General features: G+C 37.3%; 1 protein-coding gene across 1 annotated transcript; it reads left to right on the top strand.

The window, feature by feature from the left end:
- The first annotated feature begins 8,753 nt into the window (after window positions 1-8,753).
- Window positions 8,754-19,829, top strand: bmp4 (bone morphogenetic protein 4). Its single transcript, XM_081394355.1, has 4 exons — window positions 8,754-8,980; window positions 12,076-12,198; window positions 13,681-14,036; window positions 18,367-19,829. The coding sequence occupies exons 3-4, from the start codon at window positions 13,688-13,690 to the stop codon at window positions 19,218-19,220; spliced, it is 1,203 nt and encodes a 400-aa protein (XP_081250481.1). The 5' UTR covers window positions 8,754-8,980; window positions 12,076-12,198; window positions 13,681-13,687; the 3' UTR covers window positions 19,221-19,829.
- The last annotated feature ends 4,484 nt before the right edge of the window (window positions 19,830-24,313 follow it).

The following is a 24,313-nucleotide window of genomic DNA, read 5'->3' as shown; positions in this document are numbered from 1 at the left end:
TGTTGGAGGTGGAGATTTATAACCTTTTCTCACAGCACAATTAAACTTATCAATTTGATGGCGGATCCAGAAAGGTTCAAACGACAATCACCAGTGACAACTGGACATTCACCCGTAGTAAAATGCAAAAGACTTCGGACTTCGGAGAAAAAAAGAGACTGCAACCGGCCCATGCAAAAACACGGATAAATATCAGAAGGGCATTTGACAGGTGGTGTGAACTCCGTGTTTTGAAGGGGTTCAAAACGGACGCAGAGACGGCTTTTTTTCTGCTACTTCCAAAAAGTAAAATCTGTGATTGTGAACGCCAGTATCCACACCGACTGACAGCCGCACATTCTCCTCAAAACACTGGATTCATCCGCTCTTTGCCGTGCCGAGGCACAACCCACGTAAAGTTGATAATTCTGCGAATAACTGCAATTGCAGATTTCGAACAGAGATGGCAACAAAGAGGAAAAACTGCGGACTGCAGCTTTAATCATCCGACTGTCACGTTCACCAGGGTACCGGACTACATTTCCCATGATCCTCCCTGGAACTCAATCACACACACCTGACACTCATCCAACCTCATCACCAGCACTATAGATAGAGCACACACACTATCAGTGTAATGTGTTTGTTCTGTTTGCAGTTTGTTAATTAGATCATATCCTCCTCAGTCTGATCCATGCCTGTTTGTCCCCTGTTTTACTCCTAGTTATTCTCCTGTTTGTGTTGATTAAATTAAACATCTATTTGAGGATTTCCTTCATCGTACTCTTCATATCAGCCACTTACCGTGACAGTCAGTCATTTTCTGATGCCACTACTTACCTGCAACTTACCTGCCTTATGTCCTGTTTGCCACAATCTCTATTCCTGTTACCTCATCCAAGTCAGTCTTCAGTCTTCTCAGTTATCTCCAGATCTGCAAGTACTCCAAGTTGTTCTCCATCTCCTGTCTCAACGTGTTTCCATTGTGTGTGTGCTCATCCAGATCTTTAAGTTAAAGACTTAATCACAAACTGCTATTCGCACCATCCAGAATCTCAAGTATCACCACTTACTGGTGTATTGATTGTTCCTGCCCAAATAAACACCTTGTTTGAGTTTTACCTTGTTTTCCTGGTCATTTCAGTCTGAGTCTGTACGTGACACAAACATTATGGGAGCATTACTTTTGATTGTTCTCTGAATGTTCTGAAAAATGTTTTGTGTGTGTGTGTGGTAATATTTTAAAGGGGCTGTTCAACCAGATCATGTTAATTCCATTCCACTGCACCACTTTTCCACTGTTTTTCTATGTAAATGTGCTAGACTGATGTGTTTGACCATTGCACGGTTAAAATTACAACTTTCAAAAAACGCGTCTTTAGATCTTGCGCTTTTTTTATTGTTCCACGGCCGTGTCGCATTTGACCACAAAAATGCGTTCTTTGCAGCACAATCTCATGCCAATTCATCATAACATTTTGGCAAATTGGTGGCTAATTTATATAAATTCATACATAGATCTGCTTACGCCTCAGTGTTTCAGGGTGTGGTTGGGGTGGGGTGGCCTTGGTGAAAAACAATATGTAATACTAATACAGTGATAATACTGACTAATTATCAGTATACTTCAAGTGTGTTAATGATTAGTTAACTTGAAGTGTGCTAATTTAAAACAACTCATTTTGTACTAAGCATATTTTAGTTGTAATTAAATTGTAGTAAAGCAAAACTTTAAGTGTATTTAGTGTACTAAATTTGACCAACTTCAAATATACTTGATATACTTTAAGTATATGCCTGTGTAGGGACTAACTACATGCTTAACTAGTGATATTAAAGTGTACTTTATTTATGTTACAAGTACATGACAAATTCATTACGATTGTCTTCGAAACATACAAGCAATATACCATAAGTGTATTTATGTATTTATTTATTTTTTGTGGCCATTTTCACCTTTTATTAGGATAGAACAGTAGCTAGACAGGAAGTGAGGTGGGAGAGAGAGAGGACGGGATCGGGAAAGGTCCACAAGTCGAGTCTCGAACTCAGGTCTCCTGAAGCACGTCGGCACACTTGCCCACGAGGCTATCGTGGTGTGAATTGCACACTTTGTCTTCAATAACAAATTTACATTATTAGACAAATAAAACTTAGCAATACTTTGTACAAAATACTATTGTATGTATACTATAATGAATTTTGAAATTATAACCTACTTTCAGTGCATTGTTACAATGATCATTTCCAGCACACAGTTAAAATATACCTAAATTATGGTGGTTCGCCTCATATTTGCAGGGGAGGACCTTCTCTGTAAATATCGGCTCATTCGCTTTACCCTCTACGTCGATCCATTGTGGCGTTCCACAGGGATCCATTTTGGCCCCCTTTTGTTTTCCATCTACATGTTACTTTTAGGCTCAATATTCAAGAAATATAACATAAATTATCACTGTTACGCTGACGACCTCCAATTATATCTCCCAATCAAACCAGGAAATGACTTTTCATTAGACAACCTCTTTACATGCCTTAACGAAGTCAAGACCTGGATGACAAATAACTCACTGCAACTGAATGAAAATAAAACTGAAGTACTTCTACTGGGTCCTGCTGCTACCAACAACTCCATTAAAACACAGTTAGGTCCCTTAAGTAACAACTTACACAATCATGCAAAAAATCTTGGAGTCTATTTTGACCCTCTTCTCCAATTTGACAAGCATGTAAATGCAGTTGTAAAGAGTAGCTTTTTTCAACTACGATCTATAGCAAAAGTGAAAAACTTTTTATCTAGTAAAGACCTTGAAATTTAGCCTAGAAATCTAGACGCACCCTAGCGGCAGCAAAATGTATTTCGCAGCCAGGGTAGACACTCTCAATAAACCTTCTAGCTACAAAAACCCAAATTGGGTCAGGCCAATCACGTCGTGTATAGAGTAGGCGGGGCGGGCTTAACATATGATGACAGAGTTGCGACGGTTACCTGGCTGCCACTTGAAAACAAAGAATGGCGGCTGCTGATGGAGAACAACGGTCTTTCGAATCTGCTTTGGCCGCGACTCTGGAGGACTTGGAGTTAAGTTTTTCTTTGAGAAAAGAGCAAAGAACGGCACTTAAGTCATTCTTAAAAAAAGGAAGATGTGTTCGTCGGTTTGCCGGCCAGATATGGCAAAAGTTGAATCCATCAACTAGCTCCGCTGTTGGGAAAACGCTCTGGTTGGTTGAAGCGCTGTCCTATTGCGTGCAGAGGGAATTCGAAAGACAGCCGTTTATCCCGCCCCTCGGATTGAGCCGTGACTATGGTGAGTTTCCAGACCTAACATCTTGATGTAGGTCTGGCTTGCCAGGCTACTTGAAATTGTGATTCATGCACTAATTTCCTCTCGATTGGACTACTGCAATTCTCTGTACCTCAAACTACACTGTCTCGGTTACAAATGGTTCAAAATTCAGCAGCCAGATTGCTAACAGGAACTAAGAAAAGGGATCATATCTCCCCTGTTCTTGCCTCATTGCATTGGCTACCAATAAAATTTAGAGTTGACTTTAAGATCCTCATTGTTGCATACAAGGCCCTACATAGTTCGGCCCCAGATTATATTTATGATCTTATTAGGTCATACACAGCCTCTAGGTCACTAAGATCTTGTGATCAGTCACTTTTAACTGTCCCACGCTCTCTGTGTAAATCAAAAGGTGATCAAGCTTTCTCTGTAGTTGCCCCAAAGCTCTGGAACAATTTACCTTTAAATATTAGGACCTCTCCATCTCTGGTTGCTTTTAAATCCAGCTTAAAGACCCATTTTTATTCTCTTGCATTTGAGTAATATTGTGTATGTATTTTAAAATAACTTGGTGTTCTACGTTATGTATGTACTGTATGTATATACACTGAATGGTTTTGATATTATCTCTCTTTTCTTTTTTCTTTTTTTCTACTAGCCTACTACTTTTTCTCTTATTTTGTTTTTATTCTGTTTTTTTGTATTATACTGTAAAGCACTTTGGATCAACTACGGTTGTGTTAAACTTGTGCTATATAAATAAACCTTGACTTGACTTGACGACTAATAAAGTGCAAATAAATACACTTTTAAAAAATAAACTGAATTTTCACTTCAAGTATATTTTTCTAAAATATAAAAATAAAATTTAAAGTGTGTTCAAAGTTGCATTGTGAAAATAGGTAAAAGCATGATGCTAATATACTTTTAATATATTTAAAGATAGTATCATTTTTGCTAGTATATTTGCAATGTACTATTGAAAAAGGGAATATATGTCAAATACAGTAAAGTATACTTTTTTTCACTTTATGCTTTTTTCTAATAATCATACATTATTGTCTGATTCACATCATATGAATTCATATGAAATCACCTCCTTGTAAAAGTGATATTTTCCTGTATGATTATGGTTGTTTTGTGTGAATGGCCCCTTAAAGCCCAGATAACTTTGAACGAATATTCTATTAATGTAAGTGGAAGAATGTTTGTTCATAACTTCAAGAGAGCATTGCCAGATCATTAGTTCTGAGAATTATCCCTGATATGGGGAGGTTTGGTCAAATCTGGAACAATCGCTGTAACTGTTTCCTCAGTTATTGCTTTATTAGTCTGCTACAATGACAACACTTTTGCCTTTCGTTTGGATGACATGTACATGCATAATTTCTTGTGCTAAATGTTTATTTATTTTACAAGGAAACATATAGTCTAAGCATTTGAATATCAACAAAAGTTTAAATAATATTGCTCTTCATGCAACATATACCTCTAGGTTTCAGCACCAACCGTGACGATTGCTTGCGAGTGTCAATGCATCCTCTTAGATTAAAGGAAGGTTCTCAAGTGCCGGTCCATCTTCTGATAAAAAGAAAAAAAAGCTTTTAAATCTTTAGAGAAATTTCTCCTTTGTGACCTCCGGTGGTCCAGCAGGCACTGCAGAACATTTCAGAAAGGGTCTGGACAATGTTGTGGCAAGAGTGTCTTCCAACACTTACAAAGCAAACTAAAAAAAGGTCTGGGGTCCAACACACTTCAGCAAGCAACTCTGATAAGTCCATCCACACATCTTCTGCCCAGCGGTCCCAGAGGAAGAGAGATAACCGTGTGTTGGACGGAGAGAGACACACATCTGGCTTCATGGATGTTTGACAGTCGCAAAGATGTGACCGCTTAGAAGGCCACAACACCAAGCAAGTTGAAGGCCTTAAATTAAAGAATTTCTTAATTAAAATTATGAAAAAAAAAAAAAAAAAAACTATGTACAATTTTTTTTAGCTTGTAATCATCTATTAAAGGCTTAGAACTGCAATATTTTTCAGTTGTTTAGAAAAAAAAAAAGGTAAAAAAATGGTTCACGCTCATTGTTGTGCTCTATATTGCACAAGGAAATTATATCCATATATTTGGAAGGACTTAATTTTTCTTGCAGTCAAAATGTTTGCACTGTTTGTCATCTTGGATGTTGTGTAACACACATCTCACAATACTGGCTGATGTTTACCTCTTTTTCCATATATCAGGTCATAGTTTGTCCAAGTCTGGCCACTTTTCAGCCAAAAACATGACATGCAACTTGTAAACTTGTAAAGGAGTGTGTTGCATTGGTGGGTTTAGACCAGTACAGATGCTGGGATGTTTCTGCTTCATTGAGAGAAGCTGGCCTAGTGAAAGTGCTGATCACTCATCAGCGAGCGTGTCTGCACTAGCGACTGGCTTCCAGCTCGTGTCCTGACCAGGGGAAGATGAGTGTTTGATGGTCTGTGTTTGAAGTCTTTGGTTATGAGCTGCTGTTATAGGTGAGTGTCATTAACCAGCCCTGCAATACCATTACAACTAAACCTGCACATCCAGTTCTCACAGCATTTACATAGCACACCTCAGTTACACACTAACACACACATAAACACACACTACGAGTGCTGAACGCCTTCCCAATGCCTTTTGTGCATCTTTTCTTTCAAACTGGGTTCATTAAATAGTTAAGCTTATAGTTGACAGCATTTGTGGTGTTATGTTCATTCACACAAACACACTAGAATTTCATCTCGTCCTCCTTTACTTCAAAAAAGCAAAAGTCTATGTAACGAGACACACTCAGAATAGAAGTGAATGCGGCCAGTTTATGGAGGATCTGAAAGCAGAAACGTAAATGTGTAAATGTAAATGTGGCCCAAATCTGATTTCTTTTGCTCATATGTGACTCAGATCTGTTTCTGATATAATAAAATGATTGGCTGTCCACATTATGTATCGCAACTGCACAGATCCGATTTGTGTGTCCATGCCGCTCTTTCTTTTTCCAGAATATCTGCATTGGTTTCTATGGCAATGACGTTGCGTAGGACTAGTTTACGAATATTAACTCTAAAACATAGCAATGCGATGCATAATTCAAAATACGGGTAAAACACCTGTGTGCAATCAATACGGAAAATTCCTTCATATTAATACAGTATTATTTTTACAGATTTCTCTTGGAGTGAAAAGTAAAGAGAAAGAGAGACCATGTTGGACTGAATTACTGTGGTATCAACATTATGCAAGAAGTGCTGTCGATTAAACTGAACTTGTATTGAACCTTCCTTTAAGTCAACATCTGACTGTAAAACACCAACTGTTGTCAAAGTGTGGCTTACAAAGAGATCTTTATATAATTGAAAAAGAAATGTCCTACAAGTAAACATGGAACTGAATGCATAGCCCATTTTATTTGTGTTTAGATGGGAACCAGATATTTGATGCAGAAAAATAAAAATAGTGGGATAAGTTTGGATTGATTGGGTCATCAAAAAGACAACATGAACAAGTCCATTCAAAAAGAGAGAGAGAGAGAGAGAGAGAGAGAGAGAGAGAGAGAGAGAGAGAGAGAGAGAGAGAGAGAGAGAGAGAGAGAGAGAGAGAGAGCTTAGGGATGTCCACTGAAAATGGAAGTGATTTCAGAGGTTCTGGATAAAGATTACGAAGACAAGCTCAGACGAATCTTGTAGAGATAAGACCAGGAATGTGTATTAAGAAAGTAAACAGGTTCCGTTTTGAATTACTAGCAAAGAATAACATCCAAAAGAGATGTTTCTCCAAACATGAAGACATTTCCTTCACTAAAGAACCAGAAGGTGGGTTTGAGGGCGGGACGGTGGCACTTTATTGCTGTGTGACTATAGCACTAGAGCCAGACAGGTAAATACTATGGTAATGAGGGTGTCTGCGAGTGCTTCTCCACACAGCGGGGGTTCAGGTAATATCACAAGGGCAGGAGGTCAACCGGAGACATAGGAAACAGTGACTGATCTCACTGCAACTATAAGGGTTAAATGACAGTGATCACACATTTAAGATTAGGCTTATCGCTGGAATGGTGTAAACATACTATTAGGTTTTTAATATTTTCAATATTATGACTTTATCTCAATCAACATCTTTTTAATTTTCACTTTTTAAGGGGAGTATACAAAGAAATCCTATTTTAAAGACTTTATTTTTTTATTTTTCACCCTATAGAAAAACATGTATTAAGCCAACAAACTGATCTTAGAACTTTTTAACAACAATTTCTATCGTGCTGAGAGCCAGAAAAAAATGTTGCACTTGAATTTAGTATTTTGTTCCATGTCATTACATTGTTAGAGCATAAGAAACAAATCGAGAGCATAATAAACAAATCCAGATTTAAAAATATATATTTATTATTATTATTATTATTGTATTTTATTCATATGCTATGTCCACTAGTCGACTCAGTTGTTTAAAAAATAAAACGACATAAAAATACCATGTATAGGAAAAAACAATGGGATTTTTTTTCATTCACCAATACATTTTTAGGTTTTAGGATTTTTATTTTTTTTTTACCAAACTTTGTATAAAGATGATTCTCAACTATGTTATGAAAAATATAACATATTGAATTGATATACCATTTTAATTAATGTGGGCCATAAATGTGTTGTGCCATTCAATATAATGTAGCTATAGCCTACATATCGTAACTAATTGCACGTTCTAGGGGCAACATGTAATGAAAAGAAGTGTAATAATGGGAGTAATAATTGGTGACATTTTCATAATAATATCTAATATTTCATAGGAATTTTGTATATAATTTCATCTGTTGTGTCTCCATAAACATGCTGTAAGTCCTGGTGTCTCTGCAGTGGACATGTATGAAATCAATGACATGTTTTGTAACAGAAAGTCATATTTTGATTGGAAACCCCATATCATTTTTCTGAGAAGTTGATTTATGACATTGTTTTTAATTATTCTGATTTAAATTATAATTATCATATTTCCATAAGACTGCTAATTGTAATCACTATATTAATGTCAGGCATTTTAAACACCAAGCAGAGGGGAGTTTTCATGTTGAAACCTCCAAACATGTGGTATCTCTGGAAAACACTGAATGTGCTCTTTTAAAACTGTGAGTGACATGTCCTATGCTCTCAGGGAAATGTAGGCTACTAAAATATAATGTTCATTACAGTGGACAAAAGTCTATTCCTGGGTCCCAGGAATATAAACACGCTGTTCCAGTCTCAATGCAAGTGTGTTGAACCCATGCGAATATATTGCATGCGTTTGCTAGCGCTCATTATACTCCATCAGATTTAGCAGTGCATGAATGTAACTTACAGAAGGAAATAGATCTCGTGTGTTTGCGTTCTCTGGGGTTTATCTGAGGTGTTGGGTGAAGTGCGGTGGGTTGAGAGAGTAGGGGAGGAGGCAAAGGAACTTCATTGGGCGGTCACATAAAAACTGCCAGGAGAACTGGATGCGGGATCAGTCGGTGATGTTCTCCGTTCTCGCATATTCCTGGAGCTACAGATCCACTGGACTTCTTCTGCTGGCTTCTTCTTCTTCTACATGACGCGGAACTAATGACCTAAACATTCCCTTCAGCCTCGGACTTTTGTTATGTGAGGCGAACTCCGTTGAAAACTCCGATTTACGTCTTCTCTTCAGGAATACCGTGCGCATCTCTACCAATGGTAAGTTGGCATGTCGTTGAAGTCAGCTTTCATTAAGATATGGTCACATAGTTAGAAGTGGTTAAATGACTTTATCTGAGGTATATGGTTATTTAAAACCCAATTATACACGTTCAATGCGCTTTTTGGACATTTTGTGTGTAGCTATATGGAAATCCTTTACTCCCCATCTTCTTTGCAGGCGAGACATCTAACTAGAATGCTCCCATTATAATCCACAAACCTGTCTGTACGTCGAGAGACGCAATTATTATAATCCACGGGAGCTTTCTGGATTGTCGCGTGCACGATAAGAGAATTGTACTGGGTGTACTGGGAATGTTACACAGCATTAAATATGTCAGTATGTTGCTCAGTCACTCTGGGGTGTTTATGGTAAATGTGTTTGCAAGTTTACCACCAACGCGTGCAAACACCTGACCGCACACACACACACACACACACACACACACACACTGGGCTGGATGTTTGGAATAGAGCTTATATGGCTTTTCAGAAAACAGAAAATATATTTTATGTTTAATTTATATTTTACGGTGGTGGCTAATACCATGTTACTACAAGTTTAATTGCTGTATGTTGTCACCTCTTAACAGTTATGGTCGTAGCTAACAAAAATGTAACGTTTTGCTAATGTTCCCATTATGAAAACGTCTAATGTTTTTTCTTTGTTATACGACATTTCATTTTAGAATTTTGCAAGCATTAGTGGAATTTTACTTTGGACACAAACGAGTAGTGACATTTATGTACAAAATGTTACATGCACATCCAACTAAGACGTATAAACAATGTATAAAATAACATTTTTGTGCTAATGTATTGAGAACATTATTAAAGACCAGATAAGTTTGAACATTACTGGAAGAACGTCTGTTACTAACATTGAGAGATCCTTGCCAGAATGTTAGCCAGAGCTCTGATAGCTGGGAAAGCAGCAACATATCAAGATTACTTCTGGAATCTACAACAAAATTCTAGATTCTACATGTTCCAAATCACTGTGACACCGGTTTCAGTGAAGAATCCAATTCAAACACATCCCTAGCTCAAGGATTACGCAGCATTTATGCTGTTGTTTTTATCTCAAGTTAGTGTTAAAGAAAATAGTCTTAATTTGAAAAGTGAAACCAGTCTCCAGTGTAAGAATGCACTAGTAAATTTGACCTCCACGAATGTGTTGAAGACTTGTACTTTGTCTTAAATGACTTGTAGTGAAGAGTGGTGGCACTCAGTCAAGCATAAGAACACGTCTGAAAGGTTTTATGAGGGACATTATGACATAAAGAGACACAGCAACCATGAGCCATTTGGCAGGGATCTTTGTCTTTAGTTCAAGGAGGTGGAAAGCAAAAGAAAAAATTAGATACTCTAAATATCTTTTCAGACCAAATACTTGACTTTAAAAGTAAACTGTTGCAAGAGTCAGACAGTCCACGACTGATTACAGATCAACAGATGTTGTCGTCTAGACTCTAGAGCAAGGGTCTTGAACCTTTCTTAGGCCAAGAAATGGCTTCTTGTGGAATTTGCTTATAGTACTTTAATACTGTACTTGCATACTTTGTTATTATGCTGATTATATTACAAAGCCATTAAAATCCTTGTTATTGGTGGACAGATGTGTACATTGTAATGTTTTATTTTAATGTGGGAGAGACAACGACACATTTAGATGAGTTGTTTTCTTAACTTTAACATCGTCATTCATTTTAATGCATGTTTTAATTTCATTCTTTTGTTTTCATAAAAATGAGTTTGGGATCAAACAATAAGATTACGTATGTACATGTCCTATGAACATGATAGCACAGAAGGCTATACGCTACTTTGCATTAGCTGCAATCAAGCTGTCTTGTTTTCTAAATGCACATGATGCTACTCAGGCTTCAAGATTTGATTTCTGAATAAAACTTGTCAGAGGTTAAATCCTAACATTGGCTGCTCAATATTGTCTGTTACTCCCCCATACCCTGTCCCACACATCTGAAGAACCATGTGCATAACCTAATCTCATTACGCAGGGTTAGGGTAGAGCAAAGTCGAGCACTGTGAGCTTTACACGGCTCTGCCAAATTAAAGGACTGTGAACCCACACTGTGCAAAAGCACATGCATTACTCTCCATCTTCAAACACATCAAAAAGGGATTCTGTAAATATTTAGGGCAGTATCTGTAGGCGTTTAAACAAGAGTAGGTGGTCTGAAGAAACCAATTGTTTGTGCTTTGTTACATGTTTTCTGGCATGGCTGATCAAAGTCTTTTAGTTACGCTCATTTTTATGGTTTGCTCTCGACATAATGAACTGTTTGAATAGCATAGTTGTTAAAACTGCAGACATTCTGAATCTTTTTAAAGGTATATCACTCTAGAATGACAAGCACTAGTATCACAGCCAGTGAAGACGGGGAGAGAGAAATAACACTCGTGACCACACACACACACACACACACACACGGTGTTCTTGTTAAAATGCATCATTCCTGCTGTAATGGTTGGACTTGGTCCAGTAGAACTAAGTCCAAGAAATGACAAAATACAACTATTGAGTTCAGCTGTGGTTTCAGTGATGACGTTGTTTTCTGAGACCTTTCCCAAGCACTTGTGATTGTTATTAGTGCATTTACTCTGTGCACGGATAATTTGTTGAAAATCACATTTGTGGAGTCGCACGGTTGCAACCAAGATATCTGTTAAACGCACTCTGCTTTTGGCACGTATTTGGATGTTACGGGTTAACAAACCAGGACGGTGCCGCTTGCATGCCCAGTCTGGGTTGGGGGATTTTTAAAGACTCTTTAAGAGGGACTTGTAAGAAGACCATCAATAAAAGAGGCAGTTCTGAGATCCCTTTGTTGACAGACAAACCTCTATTTGTATGTAAATTGGGAATTGCCGTCCTTTCAGGTGTTCACACCTGGTAGTCTTGTAAATGAGCGATGATAACGTGTTGCACAGGCAGCATTTTAGTTGCTTAAAGGTGTCTGGCCTAAACTTGCATTTTGCTCTTAGTGAAAATATACTCTTGCCTTGCAATCATGCCATGCTTATTCTGAAATGTTTCCTCTATTTACAAATAAACCCTTGTCTTTCAGGAAAAGGATCTCACCGCAGTTCTTAAACAGCCTTGCAGGACGACGTAACATTCGCTTGAGGAACTCGTCCTGCATCACCTCTCAACAAACATGGACTGTTTTCCCATGCTTTATTTTCTGTCGGTAAGTGGACTACGCCTATCCAGTCTTAATTGTGTGATGGGGTTGTTACATTTTTGCTGCAAATTAAAAGGCTTAGTCATTCTTCACAAAAAAACAGTGGTCAATCAGGAGTTTTGCTTTAAGCTGTTTTATCTTGCGGTTTGTGCACTTGAAAATTGTAGGCTGCCATCTTTGTTTGACATCAGTTGTGACTGCCAAACTGCTGTTTGGTTTGACCCTTAAAGGGATAGTTCACACAGAAAGAAATTCTGACATCATTTACTCACCCTCACATCAACTTTATCTCAGTGTCCATAAACTCTTTATTGAGGTTCTTTATTCGCATCGATGTTTCCATGAAGAACCTTTAACATCCATGCAGTTTTTTCTACTTTACTGGAAAAAGCTTCAGATTATTAAAACATTCTTTGGATTAAGACAAAATGGTTCTTTGGGGAACCAAAAATGGATCTTATATGGCATTGCTGCGAAAACTTTTGGAACCTTTAGTTTTAAAAGTGTACAATGAAAGTCAATGGGGTCCAAAGTTTTTTGAACCCCTTTGAATATATTTTCTTCTCTGAAGAAATGATGACATGAGGGTGAGTAAATGATGACAGAATTATATTTAATTGTTTGGTAAATGATCCCTTAAATTTCTCAGCTCATTTCATTATATTGTTGTAAACTATTGAATTATAAACAAGTTGTGAATAAGGTGTAAACATACTCTGTGCATGTAGATGATTTGAAACGCTTTTACAGTACTTTTAGAGAACTTTTTAGTACTATTATTGGAGTAGTTTTACGAATATACTATTTCTAGTCCCAAATTTTACGTTTAATTTAATATGTTACTTGCCAGTTCTTTGTAATTACTTGTGAAATTTACTAGCAACTTCTGTGTGAAATTTGTTTCCAAGTAAAATTTTCCAGTGTAGTTTTGTACATTGTTGCATTCTGAATCGGATGCATTTCAGACTATCATGATTGTTTTAGTTCAACTACTTTCATGGTTGAGCAAGAGTTTGAAGTGAATGTTGCTCAGTAAGTCAGTGGAAAGATGCGGAAAGATTTTGTACTCAAAATTTTGTACATCTAACACTGAAGTCACTTTACAATCAAGCAGATTTCTGTTGGTCAACGCGTCGAATCCAACTTGAACCATTGCGAAATCTTTGTGGGGAAATTGTTTGAACAATGGTAAATTAAGTCAAAATGTTCATAACAAGCTACTTGAATAAAAACACATAGTTATTTGAAGGAAACTTTGTCGCCCCCTTGAGTATGGAGGTCATGCTAAGCTTGTGTTCAACGAGACTCGCAACTCAGCCTTTGAATACTTGCATAAAGCCTGTTTCTGACCTAAATGATAAAATTGACTTGTTTTTGTTGTTTCTGGAAATGTTTTTGGTGTGCGGTTTCATCATTGAATGTGACAAAAAAGAGGCAAACATTCACTGAAGTCTTGCTTTTCTGTTTCCTTGTTCAACCGCCCACCAGAGACATCATGATTCCTGGTAATCGAATGCTGATGGTTATTTTATTATGCCAAGTCCTACTGGGAGAGAGCAGCTATGCTAGTCTAATACCTGAGGAAGGGAAGAAGAAAGTGTCGGCTCAGCACCTGGGTCAGAGTCATGAACTGCTGCGGGACTTTGAAGCCACGCTCCTGCACATGTTTGGGCTTCAGAGGCGACCGCGACCCAGCACCTCGACTGTCGTGCCCCAGTACCTGCTGGACCTGTATCGACTGCAGTCGGGGGAGGCGGACGAGGCCGGAGCCCACGACCTCAGCTTCCACTATCCCGAACGCTCCACCAGTCGGGCAAACACTGTGAGAGGATTCCATCATGAAGGTAAAACTGCAGAGATAGTTATGACTTATTCGTGCAGTAACAGTGGCCTTTTCAGCTGTGCAGTATGACGCTCTGCTCCACTGTATGGATTGTTTAGGTGAGATACACTACTGGTCAAATGTTTTAGATCGGTATGATTTTTTATGTTTCTTCTGCTCACCAAGGCTGCATTTATTTGATAAAAACAATTAAAAAAAACAGTATTATTGTGAAATATTATGACAATTTAAAATGACTGTTTTCTATTTTAATATATTTTAAAATGTAATTTATTCCTCAGATGAAAGATGAATTTTCAGCATCATTACTCCAGTATTCTAATATGCTAATTATTATTCTAATAATTCTTTGATGAATAGAAAGTTCAAAAGAACAGTGTTTATTTAAAATAGAATATTTTCTAACATTATAAATGTCTTTACTGTAACTTTTGACCAGTTTAACTCATCCTTGATGAATAAAAGTATTGATTTATTTTATTTATTTCCCCAAAAAATAAAATTAAAATTCTTACTGACCCCAAACTTTTGAACGGTAGTGTTTAATGTTACAAAAGCTTTCCATTTCAGATAAATGCTGTTCTTTTGAACTTTCTATTCATCAAAGCATCATGAAATAAAAATATAAAAAGCTCTTTTCAACATTGATAATAATCATAAATGTTTCTTGAGCATCAAATCATCATATTATACTGATTTCTGAAGGATCATGTGACACTGAAGACTGGAGTAATGATGCTGAACATCAGCTTTCATCACAGGAATAAATTACACTTTACTATATATTCACATAGACAACAGCTGTTTTAAATTGTAACAATATTTCACAATATTACTGTTTTTGTTTGTATTTTTAATCAAATAAATGCAGCCTTGGTGAGCAGAAGAGACTTTTAAAAACATTAAAAATCTTACCCGATCTAAAACTTTTGACCGGTAGTGTACATGTGACTGATTGATTTAGTTATTTGGAAATGCAGCATACACTGAGCCCAAGACAGATTTCCCTAAGGGGACAGTAAAGTATATTGTATTGTATGTATTGTACTTGCCCAGCCGACAAAAATAGGTTCTAAGAACGCTTTGTTTGTTTGTTTATGTTTCCATTCAGTTGTGAACGTTCAAAATGTTACATGAACGTTAAGAGGACATCATGTTTTATCATTTTGCAAACATCATGGGAACGTTAGTTTTGAATGCTCTCTGAATGCTCTGATGCATCCAACTAAAACATATCAGAAGAAAAGTTGTCAGACGTGTAAATGTTGTTGTGCCTACATTTTGATAACATTATTATAGACTAGATAACTTTGAACGAACATTCTATTAATGTTACTGGAGGAACGTTTGTTCATCACTAAGTTCTGAGAACGTTGGGATAGTTTAAACTCAACCCAGCATTTAGAAAGAATTTTAAAAAGTTTATACTTTTTCATGTGGATCCTGTTGAGGGACTTTCCTCAACATGTAATTATTTTTAATGCTATACTCTACAGATTTCTAAATAAACTCCTGTTGCCAACCATGTGGTCTGCTAGGCGGACAGGATTCCTAGAATAAAAACGTTCAGATTCAGGGTGACAGAAGGCCATCGGTATGCTTAAACAGTCTATTCTCGTTATTTTATGTGTTTTATAACCTTCGTACTTCCACTGTAAATGTGGTAACGTGCAGTTGTTCCCTTAAGTCAATTTTATTCCTGATTGAACCCATAAAAATGATTTTTGCTGGTATAAATTGATGTTTAAAGATTGATTCAGTGATGTTAAATCATATTTTTTTCTTGAATAAAACCAGTTAATTAAGATGATTTACCTTTTTTCAGTGTAAATGAATCAGAGTTAATTAAAAATTGCGGAGATTTGTGCACTTGTGCAAGATGATACTTTGTACCAAATTTAAATTGTTACATCTAAATGTTCTAAAGGTTTTTTTCTTATTATATATTTACCGATTACACCTTAAATTTATTTGATTTAATATCCAAATATTTATTTTCCCAAAGACAAAACATTCATACAAAGTAAAAAAAAATAATATATATATATATATATATATATATATATATATATATATATATATATATATATATTTATTATGAAGACTACACTTAATAAATACTATCCTTAGACACCAACCAAAAATACTTAATGTACAGTAGTTCAATGTATAGATAGATAGATAGATAGATAGATAGATAGATAGATAGATAGATAGATAGATAGATAGATAGATAGATAGATAGATAGATAGATAGATAGATAGATAGATAGATAGATAGGTTGTGTTAGTCAATTGTTTATTTAGTTTACTTACTGTAAATAAGAACAACTTCAAAATACCTTAAAGTTTATTATGTCTTTTGAAAATATGCCAAAAAAATCCTGTTTTTTTTTATCATTTTTTTTTTAAATAAATAATTGCTGCACTTCAACAACACTCTGTCAAGTGAAAATATTATTTAAACAAAAGTGTTTGTTTTATTTATTTTCTATGAGGAGTGTTATTTTGAATATCTGTTGATTACTATTGAAGAAAATTATTTTAAAAAAATAGCTGGATGACAATTAAGCCTCGTTCAGACTGTCAGTCCAAATCCGGATTGAAATCCGATCATATTTAGCAAGTGTGAACAGCAAAAAATCACATGAAATGCGATTTTACGAATCCGTTTTGAGCTACATTCATAAGGGATTTGAAATCCTATTCAAATCGCATTTCTGGATATCAGTTTCAGTCCGACCACTCTGATCGGATTACGCGTGGTTTATGTGACTTTCTCACGCTACATAAAACCTAAACATGTCAGACGTTGTTATAGAAAACATGCTGAAAGTCGATACACATTGTCATGTTGTAAATAAGACAGCATCTGTATCGCAAACCCCTCCATGTTGCTGTTGCTAATGTTGTTTTTGTAAACGAACGAGCGCCACGGGACACGCAAATCAGATCCGAACAGTTGCGATACTTTGTAGACAGGCAATAATTTTAGATCAGATTCCAATCGGATACACAAATAATCGGATTTGGATGGACAGTGTGAAGGCACTTCAAATCCTGTTCCCTGAGATCTGCCTTTCTACAAAGTTCAGTTCCAGCCCTGATCAAACACACCTGAACCAGCTAACCACCTGAACCAGTAAGATCCTCAGGAAAACTGGAACATTAGTTTGTTGGAGCAAGGTTGGTCTGAACTTTGCAGGAAGGCAGATCTCCGGGAACAGGATTGGACACCCCTGATGGATGGGATAATAAAGAGTTTGTCGTCTGTATAAAGAGTTTGTTGTCTGTATTATCACAAAATTAATCCCGATTGGGTGATTAGTTCCATGACTCGATTATCATACAGACCAATACCAATTAAGTGAATATTAAAAATTGGTGATTTTTGCCTTTATTGTGATAGGATAGTATAGAGTGGACAGGAAGCGAGGTGGGAGAGAGATGGGCAAAGGTCCACGAGCCGGGATTCGAACTCGGGTCACCCGGAGCGCAACGGCGGCCCATAAGGCTATCGGTGCCGACAATATTAAATTATTTTAAATATTTAAGAACAATCTTGAAAGCTTCTGCTGAGAAGAAATAAATAGGTTGGCCTAGCAACAAGACAAACATGGCAACAATATTACGTTATTAATTTTTATATCATTATTAATCTGAAAATCCAAATTACTCAGCTTCCTTTATTTTATGTTCTGTGAGTCTCTTGCCAGTTTCTTCTTCTTCTGAATGATGTGTTCAGTGGAGACTCTGGAGTTTCTAGCCGTCTATTCAATAAAGAAACACTGAAGTCTTTCTCTTAGTAAGCTGATATTTAAATGCTTAGTTTTATGATCAAAATGTTTTAAAACATGTAATGTAATGCAATACAATGATGATTGAGAGATGAACAAATAAACCTTCCTCAAAAGCCTGATGATCATATTTGATACGCATGATTTTTCTATAAATGATGTATGATAATCAAGTAAAGCGAAGCTGCTTCAGTCCAGCTGCAATATCACTAACAATATCAAAGTTATTCTTGCGTTTCCTTGATAAATCAGGGCAGATTTGACACAGAAAGACTCGTGAAGCTCGAGCTGAAGGAGGACGTTTGTACAATTATACTGAAAGACTTTTACTTGATAAAAGAGTCTAAACTATCAGTCAGAATTTTTTCTAAAAACGTATGTCTGGATAATCAAGTAAACCTCAGTTTTTCTCTAAGTTTTGATCATTTAGAGGCCTTTGAAATCTGCATATGAAACACTTTGCAGTGGATTTAATAGGGTTTGTAGGGTCATTCGCGTTTGGTCTTGAACTGTTCTCTGATGTCTCTCCTCTAGAGCACATGGAGGAGTTGCAGTCAGACGGCTCTCAGGAGACTCCGCTTCGCTTCATCTTCAATCTCAGCAGCATCCCAGAGGAGGAACTCATTTCCACCGCAGAGCTGCGTATCTACAGGCAACAAATAGATGATGCAACCTCAGATCCTGCGCACTCGGGAGACGAGGGTCTCCAGCGGATAAACATATACGAGGTGCTGAAGCCTCCGCGGGCCGGGCAGCTCATCACGCAGCTCCTGGACACGCGGCTAGTGCGCCACAACACGACCCGGTGGGAGAGTTTCGACGTGAGTCCCGCCGTGCTGCGCTGGACCCGTGACAAGAGCTCAAACCACGGGCTCGCCGTGGAGCTCGTGCCCCTGAACCCGAGCCGGCGTCACCAGGGACGCCACGTACGCGTGAGCCGTTCCCTGCATCCGATACCGGATGAAGACTGGGACCAGCTCCGCCCACTGCTAGTCACGTTCGGGCACGACGGAAAAGGTCATCCGCTAACGCGGAGAGCAAAGCGAAGCCCCAAGCAAAGAGGCCGAAAGCGCAACCGCAACTGTCGGAGACACGCGCTTTACGTGGACTTTAGCGACGTGGGCTGGAACGACTGGATCGTGGCTCCTCCGGGATACCAGGCGTACTACTGTCACGGCGAGTGTCCGTTTCCCTTGGCCGATCACCTGAACTCCACCAATCACGCTATCGTACAGACGCTGGTTAACTCGGTGAACACCAACATTCCCAAAGCCTGCTGTGTTCCCACCGAGCTCAGTGCGATTTCCATGCTGTACCTGGACGAGACGGACCGGGTGGTGCTGAAGAACTATCAGGAGATGGTGGTGGAGGGATGCGGATGCCGCTGAGACACGGGACACATTCACACCCGTATGTGGACACTTATTTATAACTTCTGTGTTGAGATGTGTGTTTGTCTCGATCATATATTTTGACAAAAAGTATATATAAATATATATTTATATCAACATAAGTAAAAAAAAAATGTTTTTAAAAGTGTCCTTATTTGAATTATAATTCAGCTGTACAGCTTTCCATAATGTATATCAGACTGTATAAGGGTTTTTCTATGTGCTAGAAGAATTAGAAGCCACTAAAATTTTATTTACTGCTAGTATTTATTTCTTTAATACAATATTCATTCACGAAAATAGAAATGCGTAGCCAACGAACCCCCTATTTGATCAGAACGCATCGTTTGTGTACTTAAAATAGAGCACTGTGTGAAATCCTAGGAAAACTGATTTTCTTCTGTATCAGTAAAAGGAATCAGATTTGTATTGATGTGAGTTAATGTTTTGCATCAGCATGTGATTTACATGTTCCCAAAATAACTTTGTTGTTAAATAAATTGTGAAACATTCCAACAACAATGTGAGATTATCAAAGGTAGTGTGCTGTTCTGTTTCAGAGGTTCAAGAACTAAAGGATGATATTGGCTTCTCACACACACTGGAAGGCAGCCAGATACATATATATATATATATATATATATATATATATATATATATATATATATATATATATATATATAACAAATTCAGTTTTAAAACCTTGTGTATCTGTCATCTTCAAACATATTTTGTGAACTCATGAACTGAAACGGCATTGCTTGCATTTTAGCAATTCAAACCTCTGCTATATGTTTGTCATTAAATTGCACACTTTTAAAGTATTTTCATTTGCATGGTTCAGTTACGCTTATCACAAACGGTTTATACATAGATATGATATAAGGGGAAAGGTAATAATTTATTTCATATTATACATGTCATTTGTTATGGATAGCCTAATGTGTGTGTGAGTGTGTGTGTGTGTGTGGGGGGGGTGTGCTTCTATAGATCAACATCCAAATATGTAAACAATTATCTGTTTTATCAAATATGCCATGATAAAGTTCTATAAAGTTTCATTATAGTAATATTAATTTGTGTTAATTATTTTGAACCAAGAAAGAAAGATATCCATTTGAAAAATCAAAAAATCTGTCAAGAACATTAAATCTGTTAATGACAATTAAGCACATTTTATGCCACACTTATTATTTTAATGGGGAAAAAACATGGTTACACTTTATTTTATGGTGATGTATAGTTACATTGTACTTCCTCAGATAAGTACTGAGTAATATTAATTAACTGCAACTATAGAGTTACGGTTAGGGTTAGAGTTTAGTTTAGGGTTAGTTACTTGCAATTATGCATAATTTACTGTTATTACTATAGTAAGTAAATGTAGTAACGTGTAAGTACGTCACCTAAAAATAAAAATGTTACCAAGGTTTTTTTTTTTTTTTACCATAATACAATAAAAAATGACTATGTTACAGTAATGATTAACTAATCACAATGATCACCTCTCATGAAAATAATGCTTCGGTGCAAAAAGTTATTAATTTTCAACTTTCATCTTGGGGTGAAATGTAATCCGGACGAGCATTTGACACTGTATGAAAACAAGTTGACTGGCTTCATCCAGCACTGAAGAGGAGATCACAGGGTTTAATGGGATTTGAGCTGTCAATCAACACACCTCTCTGAAAGTGGAAGGCATTTTAGTCTAGATTAAGAGAAGACAAGGTTTGCATACCAACAAAATTGTATTATTATTATTAATAATGAATATGCAGTCATTATATAATTAGACAAAGGCCTGCACTGCAGAAAGCTAAGAGGGAAATGTGATTAGATAGACATGACACTGCAAAGATCATACCTAAAGAAACTGTTAACATGACTCTGATTTTATAACTAATAGCCTAACAATATCAGCATGTTACCCGTGGATTCCAACAGAAGTAGCTCCACATTTCCACAGCAGTCATCTTCCAGGTGATTTCTCTTTTGGATACGTAACAATTTATTTAAAAAGCCCCTTTTGATTTATTTTATTTTGTAGGTTATTTATTTAGTTTGTTTTATTGTGATTTTTCTGTTTTGGTACTAGCTAAGCTCTACCTAAGGCTGAACAGTTGCGGTTATATTCAGAGATATGCTAATGTATCTTGTTTGTTTGTGTTGTTGAAGCATAGTGAAAATGAAAGCATAATAAAAGAGTCCTCCTCCAGGTGCGGCCTGCAGCTCCAGCCCGTCTGACCCGCACAATAGCGGCTAGACTGCGTGACGCACGCGCACCGCTGAGTCTGAATGGGAGTGACACTTGCGTGGATCTGGCGACGCGACGCGAGCGCAAATCAAAGGTGAGACGGCGTGTCTCCATCAGCAGATTGAATACAGACGCCTGTCAGGCTGTAATCACTCATTTACTGCCTGTATTCCAGCACTCCAACGGAAGCCCTTTGAACTGTCAATAAGCATCACTGTCCGATCATCTTTCACCCTTTTGTTAAATGCTTTTCTGCTTCAAGGCTTAAATTGACCAGATCCTCTCATGCTACTTACAGCTCGCGCGAAAATAAACACGTGTCAAAAATACTGTTAGATTTCCGTCATAATTGGATTCAGTCATAATTGGGTCTAAAAAGAATCTCTAAGAATAAAAAAAAATGTATCTAAGGATAAAGTGAAATGCCAATAGGATCCTTTTATTCGAAAGTTTCAGTGGATATTGTAGGCCTAATCATTACACTGGACATCTCCATTAGAATTCATTAGGAAATTATGATGGAATATCCTGACTGCTGTAAAAAAAAAACATTGATTTTGGTTTCTGAAAACATGTGGTTGTTAGTCCAGTCAAAACAATCCTGTCAGAAATTAATTGAATAATAAATCTAAAAAAATACAAAATAATAATAAATATTCTTTTGTCAGTAACGTTTCCTATGTGATTCACTACTTATGTAATTAACAAGATTTGACTCAAATAATTGTTACCAAAATTAACGAAATTCTATTAGAATGTTTGTAAACATTATTGAAAGATATGCCCATGTCCTTATTTTTATTTTATTTTCAATATTTTTATTTATTAATTAGTTTAGATTTGGTGAAAATACAACTTATGGAAGTGAGTACACCCCTCACATTTCAGCAAACATTTTAGTATATCTTCTCAAGGGACAATACTATAGAAATGCAACTTGGATTTATTTTAGAGTGGTCAATGCGCTGCTTGTATAGCAGTATATATTTACTGTCCTCTGAAAACTACTCAACACACAGCCATTATTGTCAAAATAGCTTGCAACAAAAGTGAGTACACCCTAAGTGATAATAGCTGTACGTCGTTTAACCATGCAAAGCCACATGTCCTATTCATCATGTTCATGTTTTTGTCTTGACAGGACCATACAAATTTGTGTATCTTGTATAAGAGCAGTTAAAATGTGTGCTTTGAGTACAATTCTCTAATACAGACCACTGGATGTTCAACATGGCTCCTCATGGCAAAGACCTCTCTAAGGATTTGAGAATTAGAATTGGTGCTCTCCACAAAGATGGCCTAGGCTATAAGAAGATTGGTAAAACCCTGAAACTGAGTTACAGTACAGGCCAGAGTCATACAGAGGTTTTCCAAGATGGGTTCCACTCGAAACAGGCCTCGCAAGGGTCAATTAAAGAAGATGAGTCCTCGTGCTGTGAACAGACGCATGATCGTGCCAGCATTGCTTTAGAGGTTGCAGAAGCGGAAGATCAGCTTGTCAGTGCTCAGACCATACACCGCACACTGCAACAAGTCGGTTTGCATGGCCGTCGTCCCAGAAGGAAGCCTCTTCTGAAGCTGGCTCACAAGACAACCTGTCCAAGAGCATGAATTACTGGAACCATGTCCTGTGGTCTGATGAGACTAAGATAAACTTGTTTGGCTAAAAAGGTGTCCAGCATGTGTGGCGATGCCCTGGTGAGGAGTACCAAGAACATTGTGCCTTGCCTACAGTCGAGCGTGGTGGTGGTAGCATCATGGTCTGGGGCTGCATGAGTGCTGCTGGTCCTGGGGAGCTGAGCTTCAGTGAGGAAAACATGGATTCCAACATGTACTGTGACATTCTGAAGCAGAACATGATGCCCTCCCTTCAGAAACTGGGCCGAGCGGCATGATAACAACCCCAAACACACCGCCGGGATGACGACTGCCTTGCTGAGGAAGCTGAAGGTGATGGAGTGGCCAAGTATGTCTCCAGACCTGAACCCTATTGAGCACCTGTGGGGCGTCCTCAAGCGGAAGGTGGAGAAGTGCCACGTGTCTAACATCCATCAGCTCCATGATGTCATTATGGAGGAGTGGAAGAGGATCCTGTGCAGCTCTGGTGAACTCCATGCCCAGGAGGATTAAGGCAGTGCTAGATAACAGTGGTGCTCACACAAAATATTGACACTTTGGACACAGTTTTGACATGTTCACTTAGGGTGTACTCACTTTTGTTGCCAGCTATTTTGACAATAATGGCTGTGTGTTGAGTAGTTTTCAGAAGACAGTAAATATACTGTATACTGCTATACAAGCAGCACATTCACTACTCTAAAATATATCCAAGTTTAATTTCTATAATATTGTGCCTTGAGAAGATATACTAAACTGTTTGCTGAAAAGTGAGGGGTGTACTCACTTTTTTGAGATACTGTATATATATATATATATATATATATAGTACATTATTAGCAGATTTTCTGAAACTGGATAATACAGTCTGTAGCGGGGTTGAAATGATGTACTTTACGTGGCTTTAACCTCATATTTAGAGCTGTTTCCTAAATATGATATTGAAAAATAAACTGTATTTGCTAACTTAAATATTGGTCTCGCAATGGCTCTCCCTCACCCTCTTGATGTGTGGAAAATATGACTTAAAAAAAAAATTCTCCAAAAAATGTAAAAATTTTCATGCATTTGTATGTTTCCTGAGATTACTCATTTACAGCGATTAACGTGTAAAAGAAGCAGCATCGTGTCTAATCTTTGAAGAGGAAAAAAGCCCAGAACATTTGTCTTCTCTCTTTGCTAAGCTTTAGTCAAATTACCTCAGCCTGGAGGTAGAGGC

This window comes from Scardinius erythrophthalmus, assembly GCF_964197995.2.
Source record: "Scardinius erythrophthalmus genome assembly, chromosome: 19".
Lineage (NCBI taxonomy): Eukaryota > Metazoa > Chordata > Actinopteri > Cypriniformes > Leuciscidae > Scardinius > Scardinius erythrophthalmus.
The sequence above is the reverse complement of the archived record's forward strand: the minus strand, read 5'-3'. Positions and strand labels throughout refer to the sequence as shown.